Raw genomic sequence first — 14,311 nt, forward strand, 5'->3', positions numbered from 1 at the left:
TCGGGGAGACGCAGCACTTCTTCTGCAGGCTGCCTCCAGCTCCTGTCTGGTTTCCTCGTCTTGCAGTCTCTCAGCCCCCTCCAGTCTTCCTTGTTCCACCACTGGTTGCTGAAGTCACTTTCGCCAGAGACATCAAATCATGTCCATGAACCAAATCCCACCGTTACTCTCATTTAATGCTCATGTCAGCCTCTCACCAGCGTTTCCCCTCCTTTTCTGTCCCTTTAAAACTTTGTCTTTTTCTTTTTTTATTAAGCTGTCACTTACCTTCACTGAAGAACATAAATCCCAAGTGTGGGGCGTGATGAATTTTATATATAGTTGCATCAACATCCACAACATCCGCATATTCAATGCCGTGGGGTGGGTATCCCCTCCTGTGGGCGCTTCCACCTGCTCAGCCTCTTAAGATGGGGTGTCCCAGGTCTCTCTTCTAGCCATGCTCCTGCGGAAGCTCTTACCATTTCCGACTTTCAATTCTGTCTGTATTTTGACAGCTTCCCAGTCTGACCTCTAATCTCAGCTCAAATCCAGTTTCTCACCCCTATTCTCTGACTCAGTGGACACGAGTTTGAGTAAGCTCCCGGAGTTAGTGATAGACAGGGAGGCCTGGCATGCTGCAGTCCATGGGGTCGCAAAGAGTCAGACACGACTGAGCAACTGGACTGAACTGAACTCTTCGGACTGGCCACATCTGTGTGGAAGTCAGGCAAGCATCTCTGGCTTACCATGTGAGACCAGAGACCTCATCTCCTCTCTTTTCCTGTTCCCCTCCTTCTGTAGCTGCTTTCTCATAGGCATCTCTGTCTCATTAAACGCCTTCTCATCTACCCAGCTTCTCAACCTGTAACTGAGAGCTCGTGCTTGCTTTTCTTAGGTGTTCAGCGCATCCGCACGTCTTTCTAACACCTTGTGCCCCCAAAGCTCCTGAGTCTCACTTCCCTCCACCTTCAGCCCAGGCCATCTTTCACTTGAGAGGCTGCCACAGCCTGACTCCTCTCTCAGCTTCTGTTGTTGCCCCTACAGCCCATTCTCATGCAGCAGCCAGAGATGTGACTTGAAAATGTGAACCGGTGTCACTTTCCCACTAAAAACCTTATGCCCAAAGCCCACACTTTGCTCTGCAAGACCCAACATGGTCCGGGTTCTGTGTGCTTCACTTAAACCCCTCCGGTCCTGCCTGCAGCCTTCCTGTTTCTCAAAGGCCCCTTCCATCCTTCCGTAGGGCTTTGCGTTAGCCGTTCTTTTTCTCCTGAATTTTCTTTTCTTTACCAGGCCTTAGTTGCTGCACACAGGATCTAAAGTTGCAGCATGTGAACTCTTAGTTGTGGTATGTGGGATCTAGTTCCCTGACCAGGGATCGAACCCAGCCCCCCTGCATTGGGACGGTGGAGTCTTAGCCACTGGACCACAGGGAAGTCCCTCTCCCTTGAGTTTTCTTTCCTTATAAGTTGGGTCCTCTGGTCATCCAGCTGAAATGTCATCTTCAAATGAGGCCTGTCCCCTTCCCTCCTCCTCCTCCACCACAGAAAACAGCCCTCCAGTCACCTCGCTGTCAGCATAGCACTTGTTTAAGTCTTCAACTATCTTGCTGGTCTGTTTGCTCCACAGAATTGACTTCATGAGGGTTGGGACTTGGCTGTCCTTCTCACCGCTGTCTCCCCAGCTCTAGGACAGTGCCTGGCACCCAGCAGCTGCACAGTATTGACTCAGGCTGTACGCAGTAGGGAAAATGACAACCGCTGCTCGGAGTAAAGCTGGCGGAGTGTCCAGAACCCGACCTGGGTGACATGCCAGGGGGCAGGCTTCCCGCGGGGCCCCGAGTGTAACCTGAGCGGCTTCTGTTGCAGGGAGGAGCAGGTGCTCATGGAGCTGGTGCAACGAGGTGACATCATCAAGGTGGTCCCCGGGGGCAAGTTTCCCGTGGACGGGAAAGTCCTAGAAGGCAACACCATGGCCGACGAGTCCCTCATCACAGGTGTGGACTCGGTCCCTTTGGGTGGGCGTCAGTGCCCTGCCTGGGCCCTGGGGACACCGATCGGGCTCCTCACGTAACGTTGGTCCCCTCCCCACCTCTAGGAGAGGCCATGCCTGTCACCAAGAAGCCCGGAAGCATGGTAATCGCCGGGTCCATGAACGCCCATGGCTCTGTGCTCATCACTGCCACCCACGTGGGCAATGATACCACCTTGGCCCAGATTGTGAAGCTAGTGGAAGAGGCCCAGATGTCCAAGGTACTGAAGGAATTTTAAAAGCAGTATAACTTCAGTTCCCTGCTTTTAGAAATTATTCCAAGAGTCCCACAGAATCAGGCAGATTTTATTGAGTTAGAGAGATTGACTAATAACTATAGTTAATGAGGGAGCTAGGAATCCCAGCCCTTGTCCACCCATGGCCGGTATATTTCTTCAGAGATTGTAACTTCCCACGATCTTGGTGTTTTATTTCCCTAGGCACCCATTCAGCAACTGGCTGACCGGTTTAGTGGATATTTTGTCCCATTTATCATCATCATTTCAACTGTGACGTTGGTGGTATGGATTGTAATCGGTTTTATCGATTTTGGTGTTGTTCAGAAATACTTTCCTGTAAGTTGAATGCTGTGGGCAGTGTGGTTGCTGTGTTTTAAATAATCAATTGCCATTAATAGTGTTTTTTCATGTCTTAGATTCATTGGGCTTTAATTCTCCATTAACTTATTTGTTTGCTTCACTTATTGGCAGCACAACCTCGGCCAGGGCGGGACAATCAATCAATCGCTCGACTCCTGCAGGGTTTTTTTTTTTATTCACTAAAGACACTTTTTACTTACTGATAATTTCAAACACCGTTGGCTCTCAGTTGTAATGCTTAAAGCATTTGCATTTTTGCACTGTTGGCCATTTTTGAGGTTGTGAAACACACATCATAGAAGACAGGTCACATCAGTCACGATTTCAATTATCGTTTTTGTTGTTCAGTCGCTCAGTCGTGTCTGACTCTTTGCAACCCCATGGGCTACAGCATGCCAGGTTTCCCTGTCCTTTACCATCTCCCAGAGTTTTCGTGCAGTTTCAATAGCATGATAATATTCTTTAACCATTTTTAAGAAAAATATATTTTTGGCTGGCTGTGTCCATATAAATCTAACCTTGCAGCTTCCCGAGTAATGCTAATAGCTTTTTGATAATTATTAGGCATTATATATGAAACAGTGGAATATACATTTTTGAGTTTAAAAAGTGGAAGAATACTGTCTTCGGAAATACAGTTTTATCAAATTTCAAAAAGTTACAAAAAGTTTCTGCTTCAAGGACTTCCCTGGCGGTCCAGTGGTTAAGATTCGGCGCTAGCACTTCAGGGGGCGTGGCTCCCCCCCCACCCCCGTCAGAGAACTGAGGTCTTGTATGCTGCATGGTGCCGCCAAAAAAACACACCTTTTTCTGCTTTAGAAATGACTGTGTACATGTGTGATTCCCAATTGGGGGTGATTTTGGTTGACAGTGTCTGAAGATGTTTTTGGTTGTTGTGACTAAGGTGGGGGCTACTGGCATTTAATAAATAGAGGCCAGGAATGCAGCTGAACACCCAGCAGTTCACAGGACAGGCCCCCATAACAAAGAATTATTTGGCTCCAAATGTCAGTGGTGCTGAATTTGAGAAACCTTGATAGACAGAAAAAGCTGATGGCCCACTGGGAATAGCATTTGATAACTGCCCAGTGAGTGGAACAACACTTTCCCTTATTTTTAAAAATATCTCAGACTTAGCCCAGTCTAATGCATATTTTGCCTTAGAGCCATAAAATAAGAAACTGTAAATACAGAATGAATATTAAAAAAAAAACACATTTTTTTCTATAGAGGCATATCATATATTCTCGGGTGCATGTCATTCACTTAGCTGTCATTTTGTCCCTCACATTTCCTTGCTTAAAATGAAAGATGTCCAAGTTAGATACTTTCTGACATCTAAGGAGATTTCTGTGCTTAGAAGAGAACCCTGTGACTGTATTCCTAGAACTTCTTGCCAGTGGTTATTATGGCACGTGACCACCAGAAATTCTGGTTTTGTGGGAGAGCATCTCGTTGGCACATGCCTGTGGGAAACTCAGTCCTGAACAAGTTGGAATGGGTGGCTTCCTGCTGATCCCTGCCTTTCTGTCTTACTTTTGCTTCTTTTGTTTTTATTTGCGATATCAGGGAGGATGCTGGCACCAGAGGTACTATATGTTCCTTTAAGACACTGTTGTTACTCTGCTCTGTGAAAATCGTTTGTAGGGACAGGGTTCATGTTCCCCTCCAGAAGTGCACCCCACCTCCCTCAAAATGTGAGGTGTGATTTTGACAAGAATCCCTGGCTTTAAAAAAGCACCCATCTTTACGTCTAAAACATCACACGATGGGTTAAACACCATGCCCTTCTACCTAAATCAAACTGTTTCTGTGAAAACTGAATGACCCTTACTAATGCATCTTATTTTAGAATCCCACCTTTCAAATACTAGATCGAAGCTGAAGAGATGGTGGTCTGTATCCTCCATTTAGAAAACAGACATTTCACTGTAATTAAGTGACTCCAGCATCTCTCAGTTGTTCACCAGAGCCACTAGCCATTTTGAAAGATAAACTGAGATCACTCAAGATGTTAGATTACAGATAATCATACCGATGTGTGTCACCAGGTAACTGGAAAGGAGACCTGTTTTTTTTTTTTTTTTTGGTTTAGGATTTTTAAAGGAAACGGTGAAAAACAGAAGAAAATAAAGATGGCTCCAAACCCCTATGCTTTGGTGAACATCTTTGCAGGATTGTTGAAGGGCTGTGTAGAGATAAAGGCAGATGATTTTGCACTAATTAACATATGCCATTTTGTGCTTGTTTTTTTAAGTCAGCAATGTAACTGATATCTTTCCATGTGAATAAGTATATGTGTACATCATCATTTTAACATCCACATAATATTCCATTATGCAAGCCATACATACAGTTTAACCAATCCCCTATTGATTGTTCCCAGTTTTTTGCCTTTATGAAAAAACACTATGAGAAATATCTTCATGATCTGTTCCCACGTGTTTATTACCTTCGAGTCAATTCCCTGGAAATCTATAATGTTTTAAAGCTTTATAATAATAATAAAAGAATAATGATAATGTAATAGTTATAATTGCTCAGAAGCTTCTCTTTCTATGTCAGGAGCGGTCTTATGTACATTTATATTTATATGTATTTATATGTGGTGGTAGTCGCTAAGTTGCGTCCGACTCTTGTGGCCCCATGGACTGTATATTATCTCCTTTAATCTTTACAAAAACCTGGGAGATGGGCATTATCATCTCCGTTTTGAGGGAGCTGAGACACACCGTCAGGGCCATGACGTGGACCTACATGGTCCAGTTGTAGACTCTGTGTTCTTCCCCTGTTGGGGATTTGTGTGTAATTCTCTCCTCTCATAGTGCCTTTCCCTGAAGATCAGGTTGGGAAGGCGGGATGTGGAGCAGTAACGTGAGCCATGCAGTAGCGCGTCCTGAGCCCAGCACCCTCCAGCCATCTCAGATCCCCCGACTGCACTGGGATGTTCTTTTTTATTTTTTTAATGAATTTTTATTGGAAGATAGTTGATTTACCGTGTTGTGCTAGTTTCTACTTTACAGCAAAGTGAGTCAGTTACACGTACATATATCCACTCTTTTTTAGATACTGTTCCCATAGAGGTCATTACAGAGTGAGACGTTCTTTTGTGATCAGAGTTCTGTGTGATGCCTCGTCTGACTCTCACCCTGCCTCCGTCTCTCCCCTCTCGTCAGGCCCCCAGCAAGGGCATCTCCCAGGCCGAGGTGGTCCTGCGGTTCGCGTTCCAGACGTCCATCACGGTGCTCTGCATCGCCTGCCCCTGCTCGCTGGGCCTGGCCACGCCCACGGCCGTCATGGTGGGCACCGGGGTGGCCGCCCAGAACGGCATCCTCATCAAGGGCGGCAAGCCCCTGGAGATGGCCCACAAGGTCGGCTCCCCCGCTCCCTTCGAGGTCTCGGGTGGGGTGATTTTGTAGCTGTACAACTGCGCAATTTTTTTTTTCATTAGTCCTAGTGAAAAGAGTACTTGTTTAAATTTCATATTCAAATTTGAGTTTGAAAATGAGAAAAACCTGAAAGAGGGCTCGTTAAGCCCTGCTGATTAAGTAAAACAGAAGCCACGACTCACTGGGGATGACGTAGGGACCACAGCAGTTCACAGTTAAAGGACTGAATGCTGTATAAATAATCTCAGTGACAGCACGGAGGCGGGGGCTGGTTGTGTCCATTTTATAGGTGAGGAAAGTGCAGCGGGGGCGCCGGGGCCTTGCCAGGGGGCCTGAAGCTCAGACATGCAGAGCCAGACTCAGGGCCAGGTGGTCGGGCTCCGGGCAAGGTCCCGGGACCTTGGGGTGGAGAAGCGGGTGGCAATATCTGTGAGCAATCTCCTTTCAGCCAGCAACCCCAGCCTTCCGTCCTCCTTTTATTTCTTCGCTATCTGTTGAGTGTTTACTGTGTGGATCCCGTGCTGGGCCCCAGCTCTGAAGGACCTTACAGTCTAGTGAGACAGACAGACCTGGGGCAGGTAAACTGCATGTGCCATGCAGAGTGTGAGCTGCCGTGAGGACGGTGTGAGAGGCCTGACTGTAGACTTGTGTGTGTTGGATGGGACGGGGGTTGATGCAGGTGGACAGGGAAGGTCTGGGACCTGCCGGTTGGCAGCACTGGAAGGGGGTCCGGCCACGGGACCAGCACATGGAAGGGACTCGGAGGTTGCGATGCCTGGTCCCAGACCCCGTAGATCGGGAGACCGTGACTGTTTCCCCGCAATTGTGTCCCCGGTGTCTTGCCCGGAGCCCGACACGTGGAAATCACCCCACAGATATTTTCTGAATAAATAAATGAGGACAGTCATGGAGTGAGAGATGGACAGGAGAGGAAGGGAGGAAGGAGGCGGAGAGAGGGGCCTTGAAGAGCCTTGCAGGTTTATTTAGTCCAGGATCCACAGCTTACCCAAAAAACGGGGTGAAGTGGGGTCAAGCACCTGCATGATCGCAGGCTGGGAAGATCCTCCCGGCGGCCTAGTTGGGGCTGGAATAAAAGCCGGCCAGAATGGTTGAGGGAAGACCCGTTAACGGTGTTGAAGTCAGAAACAAGAAGGGGAGTCTGTTGTTTGCTAAATGGGGGCAACCGAGCCTGCAGGACGCAGTCTGAGCACAGCAAGGGCCGACCTTGTCCAGGCTCCGGGGACTGGTGGACTTGGCCATCTAAGCGCAGTAGCCGAGTATGGCCAAGCCCAGACCCGCAGAGACCAGTGCAAGGCTGCTGTTGACCGAGGGGGACGGGCCCTCAGGCTGGCTCTGTGGTTACTTGTAAGTAAGGCCAGGGAACACTCCCTTCCTGTCTTGAACGTGGAGCTGGAGAACGCTGTTCTCTGTAGGCTTTTGCACTGACACGAGCCAGAGAAAACAGTGCTTAGTCCGGCAGACAGGGTGGACAGGGAGAAGGGCAGGCCCCCAGGGTCGGCCTCCTGACGTGATACCAGGAGAGATCTGCACGGTGTTACTGTCTGGGGAGGGTACCATACCGCCTCCCGTTACATCAGAGTGAGAGCTCCTGTGGAGTTTTTGAGAACTGGGCAGAGAGGGAGCTAAGTTTTTTGCAGCAGGAAAGGTTAACCCTTGGGGTGGGCATAGAGGATTCTGTTATGGGATGTGAAGGAGTGTTGTTACCTGCTTGGGGTGGGTCGGGTGAAGTTCTGCCTTGAGCTTGTGAGGGCTCTGAGAGCCCCATCTGTGTTTGGTCACTGAGGTGGGGTTGTTTCTGGCAGATAAAGACCGTGATGTTCGACAAAACCGGCACCATTACCCACGGGGTCCCCAAAGTCTCGAGGGTCCTCCTGCTCGTGGACGTGGCCACGCTGCCCCTGCGGAAGGTGCTTGCTGTGGTGGGGACCGCGGAGGCCAGCAGTGAGCACCCCCTGGGCGTGGCAGTGACCAGACACTGTAAAGAGGTAGGTGCCCTCGCTCCCCCCAGCTCCCCACTCCCACCAGCTGCCCCGAAAGACTCGCAGCTCCTTCCTCCACACACGCCTTTTCTCCTCGCCGCCCCTGGCCCCCTGAGCCAGCTGCTGCTGGCAGGGGGCCTTGGCATGTGTGCTTAAAGAGACTGGCTCAGATGGTAAAGAATCTGGCTGCAATGCAAGAGATGCAGGTTTAATCCCTGGGTCGGGAAGATCCCCCTGGAGAAGGGAATGGCAACCTACTGCACTAGTCTTGCCTGGAGAATCCCATGGACAGAGGAGCCTGGTGGGCTACTGTCCCTGGGGTCGCAAAGGGTTGGACACGACTGAGTGACTCACACTTTCACTTTGGTGTGTGTGGCCTGGAAACGGCTGGGCAGGCCCCCCTTGGAGCAGGTGGGGGTGCAGCTCACAGCGGCAGGTCCCCTCTCACGTTTCCAGATGATCACAAAGCAGCTCAGTGTGCAGGGTCATTCATTAGGCATTCCCTGAGCATCCGAGCTCGGGACAGTAAGAATTAATAAGATGCGAACTCTGCCTGCTGGGAGCTGAGGGTTGAGTGAGGAAGACAGATACACGGATTCAGTCCTTTATGAGCATTTCGTGCAAAGGGATACAAACATGGATGGGCTGTTGGGGCGAGGGCAGGAGAAGTCCACTCCACAGGGGACGCCTGGGATGGAGGTGAAGCAGCAGAAGTGACCAGAGGCCTGCGGGTTGTTGGCAGAGTCAGTGGTGAGCCATCACCCTTGACTCTCCAGACAGAAGGGCCAGGTGAGCGTTCTCTGTTTTCAATCTGAACATGGAGGCCCCAGGGATGTGCTGGAATATCGCCCTGAACAACGTGTAAACTGTCTGGACGGTACAATCACCAGTAAATGTCATGGTGACATGGATGCCTTGAGGAAAAGCTGACAACTCTTGACGGACAGGGAGTCTTCTAGAACGCTCATGTTGTGTTGCATCCTTTGTGTGGGGCTTGGCTGTTTCCCCTCTCAACCTCCTGATGTTTCAAGAAAGATTCAGCTCACCCCAGGCATCCCTTCTGTTCTGTTAGCCGAATAAGCCCAGGTCCTTTCTCCTGCCGTGTCGCCCCTTTCCCCCAGGGTCTGTACACGGACAGTTAGCTCAGAAGAGTTAGTTACCACTTACCTATTCTGTAGTTTTATGAAATTATTTTCAGCATAAAAATAAAATCTTCCCCTCCTCTGGCACCTTCAGCCCTGCTGGCCCCAGCCTTTACTTGAAAGTGTTTGATGTGCACGGCCTTTGTCCTTTCTGGACCACATCCTGTCCAGCATGCCCAGGCATCCAGACTCTAGGAGAGAATGTCGCTCAGTTGTGTCTAACTCTTTGCGATTCCATGGACTGCAGCATACCAGGGAAGCTCCATCACCAACTCCTGGAGCTTGCTCAAACTCATGTCCATTGAGTCAGTGATGCCATCCAGCCATCTCATCCTCTGTCATCCCCTTCTTATCCTGCCTTCAGTCTTTCCCAGCATCAGGCTCTTCCAGTGAGCCGGCTCTTCACATCAGGTGGCCAGAGTTGAGGCTGTTTTAAGCATCTGTGTCAGATGAGAGAAAAAGAGCTGCTGGCTCGAGTCCCTCTCTCTCCCTTTCCGGGAGGTTCTCCCACCGTCCCTCCCTTAATTCCCAGCAGCGGCTGCTCTCCCCGCTGCCCTCACCCCACCCCTGTCCTGCCTCCCTCTCAACTCACCCCTGTTCTCTGCTTCCTCTCCCCGTGCTCCCCAGGAACTTGGCACGGAGACCCTGGGGTGCTGCATGGACTTCCAGGCGGTGCCCGGCTGTGGAATCAGCTGCAAAGTCAGCAACGTGGAGAGCATCCTTGCCCAGGGCGAGCGCCCGCAGGGCCCACCAACTGCTCACCAGAACAGAGTCGGCAGCGAGCCCTCAGAAACAGGTATCCTTGGCCTCGGTCTCCACCGCTTCGTCTGCCAGGGGCTGGGTCCAACCACCGAGGGCGCCAAGCCAGGCTCACCCCGAGGTTCCTGCTTGTGAGAGGGTTGACTAGGGGCTGGTGTGCTGCCTATCTGCCTCCCAGGGCAGCCTGCAGCTTCTCTCATGTCCTCTGATGTGGCTCGATGCTAATGGTAGACAGAAGTGGCGTATGACTTAAAATTCACTTTGCTTTTTGTCGTTGTTCAGTCGCTTAGTCGTGTCCAACTCTGCAACCCCATGGACTGCAGCATGCCAGCTTCCCTGTCCTTCACCATCTCCCTGAGCTTGCTCAGACTCATGTCCATTGAGTCAGTGATGCCATCCAACCATCTCATCCTCTGTCGTCCCCTTCTCCTCCTGCCCTCAACCTTTCCCAGCATCAGGGTCTTTGCCAAGGAGTCGGAGTTTGCTTACCTGCCCCCTAATCTTGAGTCTCCTCTTTCTTATCCCAGGCCAGTCTTGCTTCTCGTCAGCTACAGGGTAGACCAATGGGAGTCCTCTTGTTCTTGATAACCAGGAAACCTCCATGTGGTCGTCTCTGATGGGATATGACGTATTTACGAAGCTAGCAGCAGTCAGGGACAGAGGATGGAAATGGTCTACCTAAGGAAGAGCGGACACTGGAGGGGCAGCTGCTTTTTGAATGATGGCCCTGGTTTTTTAAAGAGTGGTTTTAAAGAGTTGCTAGCCATCAACATAAGAATGGAACCAAAGCCTCAAACCAAAAAAAACCCAGGTTGAGTTTTGCTAAGTATATTAGTAGTTAAATTTTGATTTAGATTTTATTGTTACCCCCCTTCTAGCCATTTAAAGCCCCTGATGACCTTTTCTCTGCCTTGCAGGGACCTGCCTGTCTGTGTCATCTGAGTTAGAGGTGACAGGTGCAGGGCTCACCTGGCCTTTTAGGAAGTGTAGCCTCAGTGTTTCACACACATGGGCTGGTGGTTGGCTGGTTCACCTTGTGTCGTCTGTACTGAGCCGGAGAGGAGGCTAGTCAATTCTGAACACATAATTAACTGCTCTAATCCCTGTAGAAAATTGCAGCAGACACCTCTAAAGGCCAGTAGGTACACTACGTGGCATTTAATGTGTGTGTAACACCTTCACACACCTTAATTCACACCACGGTTCTGCATGTTAATTGTCCTTTTTCTCCCCCCTGGTCCTTCAATGCTGGTGGCAAGAGATGCTTTCCAGGTTGTGGTTTTTCCAGAACCATCGGGTGGACATTTTGCTACAAGAAGGATCCCGTGGTCTTCAGTGCTTTCTCACGGTGACCTCGGGCTCTGTGGGAATAACCGCACCCTCTTTCGAGCAGACGCAGCCACTCAGACCTTCTCTGTGCTGATCGGAAACCGGGAATGGATGAGGCGCAACGGCCTGACCGTCACCAGCGACGTCCGCGACGCCATGACCGACCACGAGACAAAGGGCCAGACGGCCATCCTGGTCGCCATCGATGGTACTGCCCCGCTCCCCTGCCCTCTGCTCTCGAGGGGAGCTGGAGACGCCAGGCAGAAATCGAGGCTTCCTTTAAAAAAAAAAGTTCCTCTCTGTTATTTTTAGTTCTATTTTCTCCTTCTCCCGAGTCCTTTAAACCCCCCACCCCCTCAGCTCAAGAGCTGGAACTGACTCAATTAAAATGCCTCTTACCCACCTTCACTCTCGTTTCTCCATCACGCCTCAGCTCTCACACACCTTCCTGTGTCAGTCTCCAGAGTCACTAAAAACAAAACTCTACACAAGTGTTCTCTGTAGGAAGAGACCGAAAGGAAGGGTGGATTTCCTAGCTGTTCGGACAGCTGTCACTTTTTATGTAGCATTTGTTGTATATCTCCTGTTTTAATGGCTAACGGTTATTGAGTTATTATGAGTCAGGCACTCCACAAAGCAATAGATGTTCCTTACAGAAAATGTGGAAAATTCCAAGAACTTTGGAAGAAATGGAATATCCCTCATTTTCCCACCCCTCAGGGAGCCGCTGCCAACTTTCTGATAGTCCTTCCAGACTTTTGTGTGCATCTGGAAATGTATATAAATTTAAAAAGCAAAATCAAAGCAGTGTGTCCTGTTGTACAATCCGGAGTTTTGTTTTGGCCTGTGACATGGTGTTAGGGACGCTGTCTCTGGCGGCCGAGTCTGCCTTGCTCCTCCGCTGCCCGGGCCCTGGCGCGTGCTCACCCATGGTGTCTCCGGCAGGTGTACTGTGCGGCATGATCGCCGTCGCGGACTCGGTCAAGCAGGAGGCCGCCCTGGCCGTGCACACGCTGAAGAGCATGGGCGTGGACGTGGTGCTCATCACCGGGGACAACCGCAAGACAGCCAGGGCCATTGCCACCCAGGTGCGGGCCAGGGGCTGGCGTGTCTCCCACCTCGGCAATTACAGGCAGTTTTAAGCTGGCAGAAACAGTTGGAGGAAAGGTGACTCAGTGGTAAAGAGTCGGCCTGCCAGTGCAGGGGATGCAGCTTTGATCCCTGGGTTGGGAAGGTCCCCTGGAGAAGGAAATGGCACCCCACTCCAGTGTTCTTGCCTGGAGAATCCAATGGACAGAGGAGCCTGGCGGGCTACAGTCCGTAGGTTCATAAAAGAGTCAGTCACACGACTGAGTGACTCAGCAATAACAGCAGCAGTGCGTGGAGCACTCAGCTTTGCTCTGCTCTTTTCTCTCCGCCGGGGCTTTCCTCTCCACCTGCTCTGATCTGCTCCGAGCCCACAGGGGGACCACCTTGCTGCTACCCCAAAGGCCACATCGCTGGAGCCCGGGTGCTATAATTTCTGCACTGCTGGCTGCAGCCCCAGAGAAGCAGTTACAGTGTTCTCTACTTCCCAGACTCTGCAGTGAGAAAGAAAGACCATGGCTTTAGGGCTGCGATAAACACTTGCTGCCTTTATGTTAAGGGAGTGTTTTGCCGCCCAGCTCTTCTCACGCCGCACCAGCTGGCTCCTGGGTCCCAGCAGGTCTCCCTCTGCGCTTGGCTCTGAGTTTGCAGCACAGGGGCGGCACGGCTGCCTGCCTGCCTTCCTGGCCTGCTGCGCGGGGATGGCTCCAGTGCAGACTCCTGGCAGTTATACACCAGCCCTTCGGGAAATGTGTGTAAAGCTGTCTGCTTTTGAAAATGACTTGGTTCTTAGAGGGGAGCAGTGACACCTGTCTTAGCCATCCTTCTAAGAGTACTCACTTTCCCTAGTTAAAGCTCATTCAGGCATTCAGCAAGCACTCACTAAGCCGCGTCGAGAGCATGGCCCTCGGGGAGCTCACAGTTCTGTTGAGAGGGTGACCCAGGGGCGAGTGTAAACCGTGTACAGGGGGCTGCCAGCCTACCCCTCAGCCTGGCAGACAGGGACACCTTCCAGGGGAGAAGAGGCCTGAGTCAGGGGTGGTCCCCAGTCAGAATGGGGAGGGCTGGGGAAAGAGGAGAGCCCTTTGCAGGACCAAGCAGGTAGCGTGGCACCACCCGCAGGTGCCAGTGACGGCTGCTTTGGAGAGGTCACTGGGTCAGCATGTGGAGAGGAGCGCTGGAGGGTGGGATGTGGGGGTGGCATTGGGACCGGAGTGGGGGGTGCGTTTGCTGTGTGCCTCACAATCTGCAGGGCTTGCTGTGGGGTGGGTTTGGGGTGGCTCCTGGGCTTCTGCTCCTGCTGCTGCCCCCTGGCAACACCAGATGTTATTGTGTACTGACTTCTTAATCCAGGGCCGTTTCTCTTTCCTTTCAGGTTGGCATCAACAAAGTCTTTGCAGAGGTGCTGCCTTCTCACAAGGTGGCCAAAGTCCAGGAGCTGCAGAACCAGGGGAAGAGAGTGGCCATGGTGGGCGACGGCGTGAACGACTCCCCAGCCCTGGCGCAGGCTGACGTGGGCATTGCCATCGGCACGGGCACTGACGTGGCCATCGAGGCGGCCGACGTCGTCCTCATCAGGGTGAGCTCGGCTGCAGCTCCCTGTCCCCATGGCCCCCACCCACCCCACACACCCACTCACCTATGGTCCTCTCCCACAGAATGACCTGCTCGATGTGGTGGCCAGCATCCACCTCTCCAGGAGGACCGTCTGGAGAATACGGCTCAACCTGGTGCTGGCGCTGATCTACAACCTGATCGGGATCCCCGTCGCGGCAGGTAGGCCCCTCACCACCCTGTTCCCTCGACCCCACCTGCGGCCAGAAGCCTCTGGAAAGAGTTAATTTGCTTATGTTCTGCTCTGTAAGTGTCTAAGGTAGAGGGTATGGGAGGGCATGGCAGTCAATACTCCAGTATTCTTGCTGGGAGAATCCCCATGGACAGAGGGGCCTGGCGGGTTACGGTCCACGGAGTCGCAAAGAGCATGAAAGATGAAT

The 14,311-nt window shown here is 51.4% G+C and overlaps 1 protein-coding gene across 3 annotated transcripts in view; it reads left to right on the forward strand.

Annotated features, from left to right (window-relative positions):
* The window catches only part of ATP7B (ATPase copper transporting beta), a 76,571-nt gene that overhangs the window by 58,253 nt on the left and 4,007 nt on the right, over positions 1-14,311 (forward strand). For 2 of the 3 annotated variants that reach the window (XM_018056700.1, XM_018056698.1), the window contains 10 exons: positions 1,851-1,978; positions 2,080-2,234; positions 2,454-2,588; positions 5,789-5,983; positions 7,825-8,007; positions 9,771-9,939; positions 11,296-11,439; positions 12,177-12,319; positions 13,693-13,896; positions 13,976-14,093. In XM_018056700.1, the coding sequence (XP_017912189.1) occupies positions 1,851-1,978; positions 2,080-2,234; positions 2,454-2,588; positions 5,789-5,983; positions 7,825-8,007; positions 9,771-9,939; positions 11,296-11,439; positions 12,177-12,319; positions 13,693-13,896; positions 13,976-14,093 (1,574 nt within the window). The remainder of the gene's footprint in view (positions 1-1,850; positions 1,979-2,079; positions 2,235-2,453; positions 2,589-5,788; positions 5,984-7,824; positions 8,008-9,770; positions 9,940-11,295; positions 11,440-12,176; positions 12,320-13,692; positions 13,897-13,975; positions 14,094-14,311) is intronic. The other variant, XM_018056699.1, reaches the window with a different exon arrangement.

Source organism: Capra hircus, chromosome 12 (assembly GCF_001704415.2).
Source record: "Capra hircus breed San Clemente chromosome 12, ASM170441v1, whole genome shotgun sequence".
Taxonomy (NCBI): Eukaryota; Metazoa; Chordata; class Mammalia; order Artiodactyla; family Bovidae; genus Capra; species Capra hircus.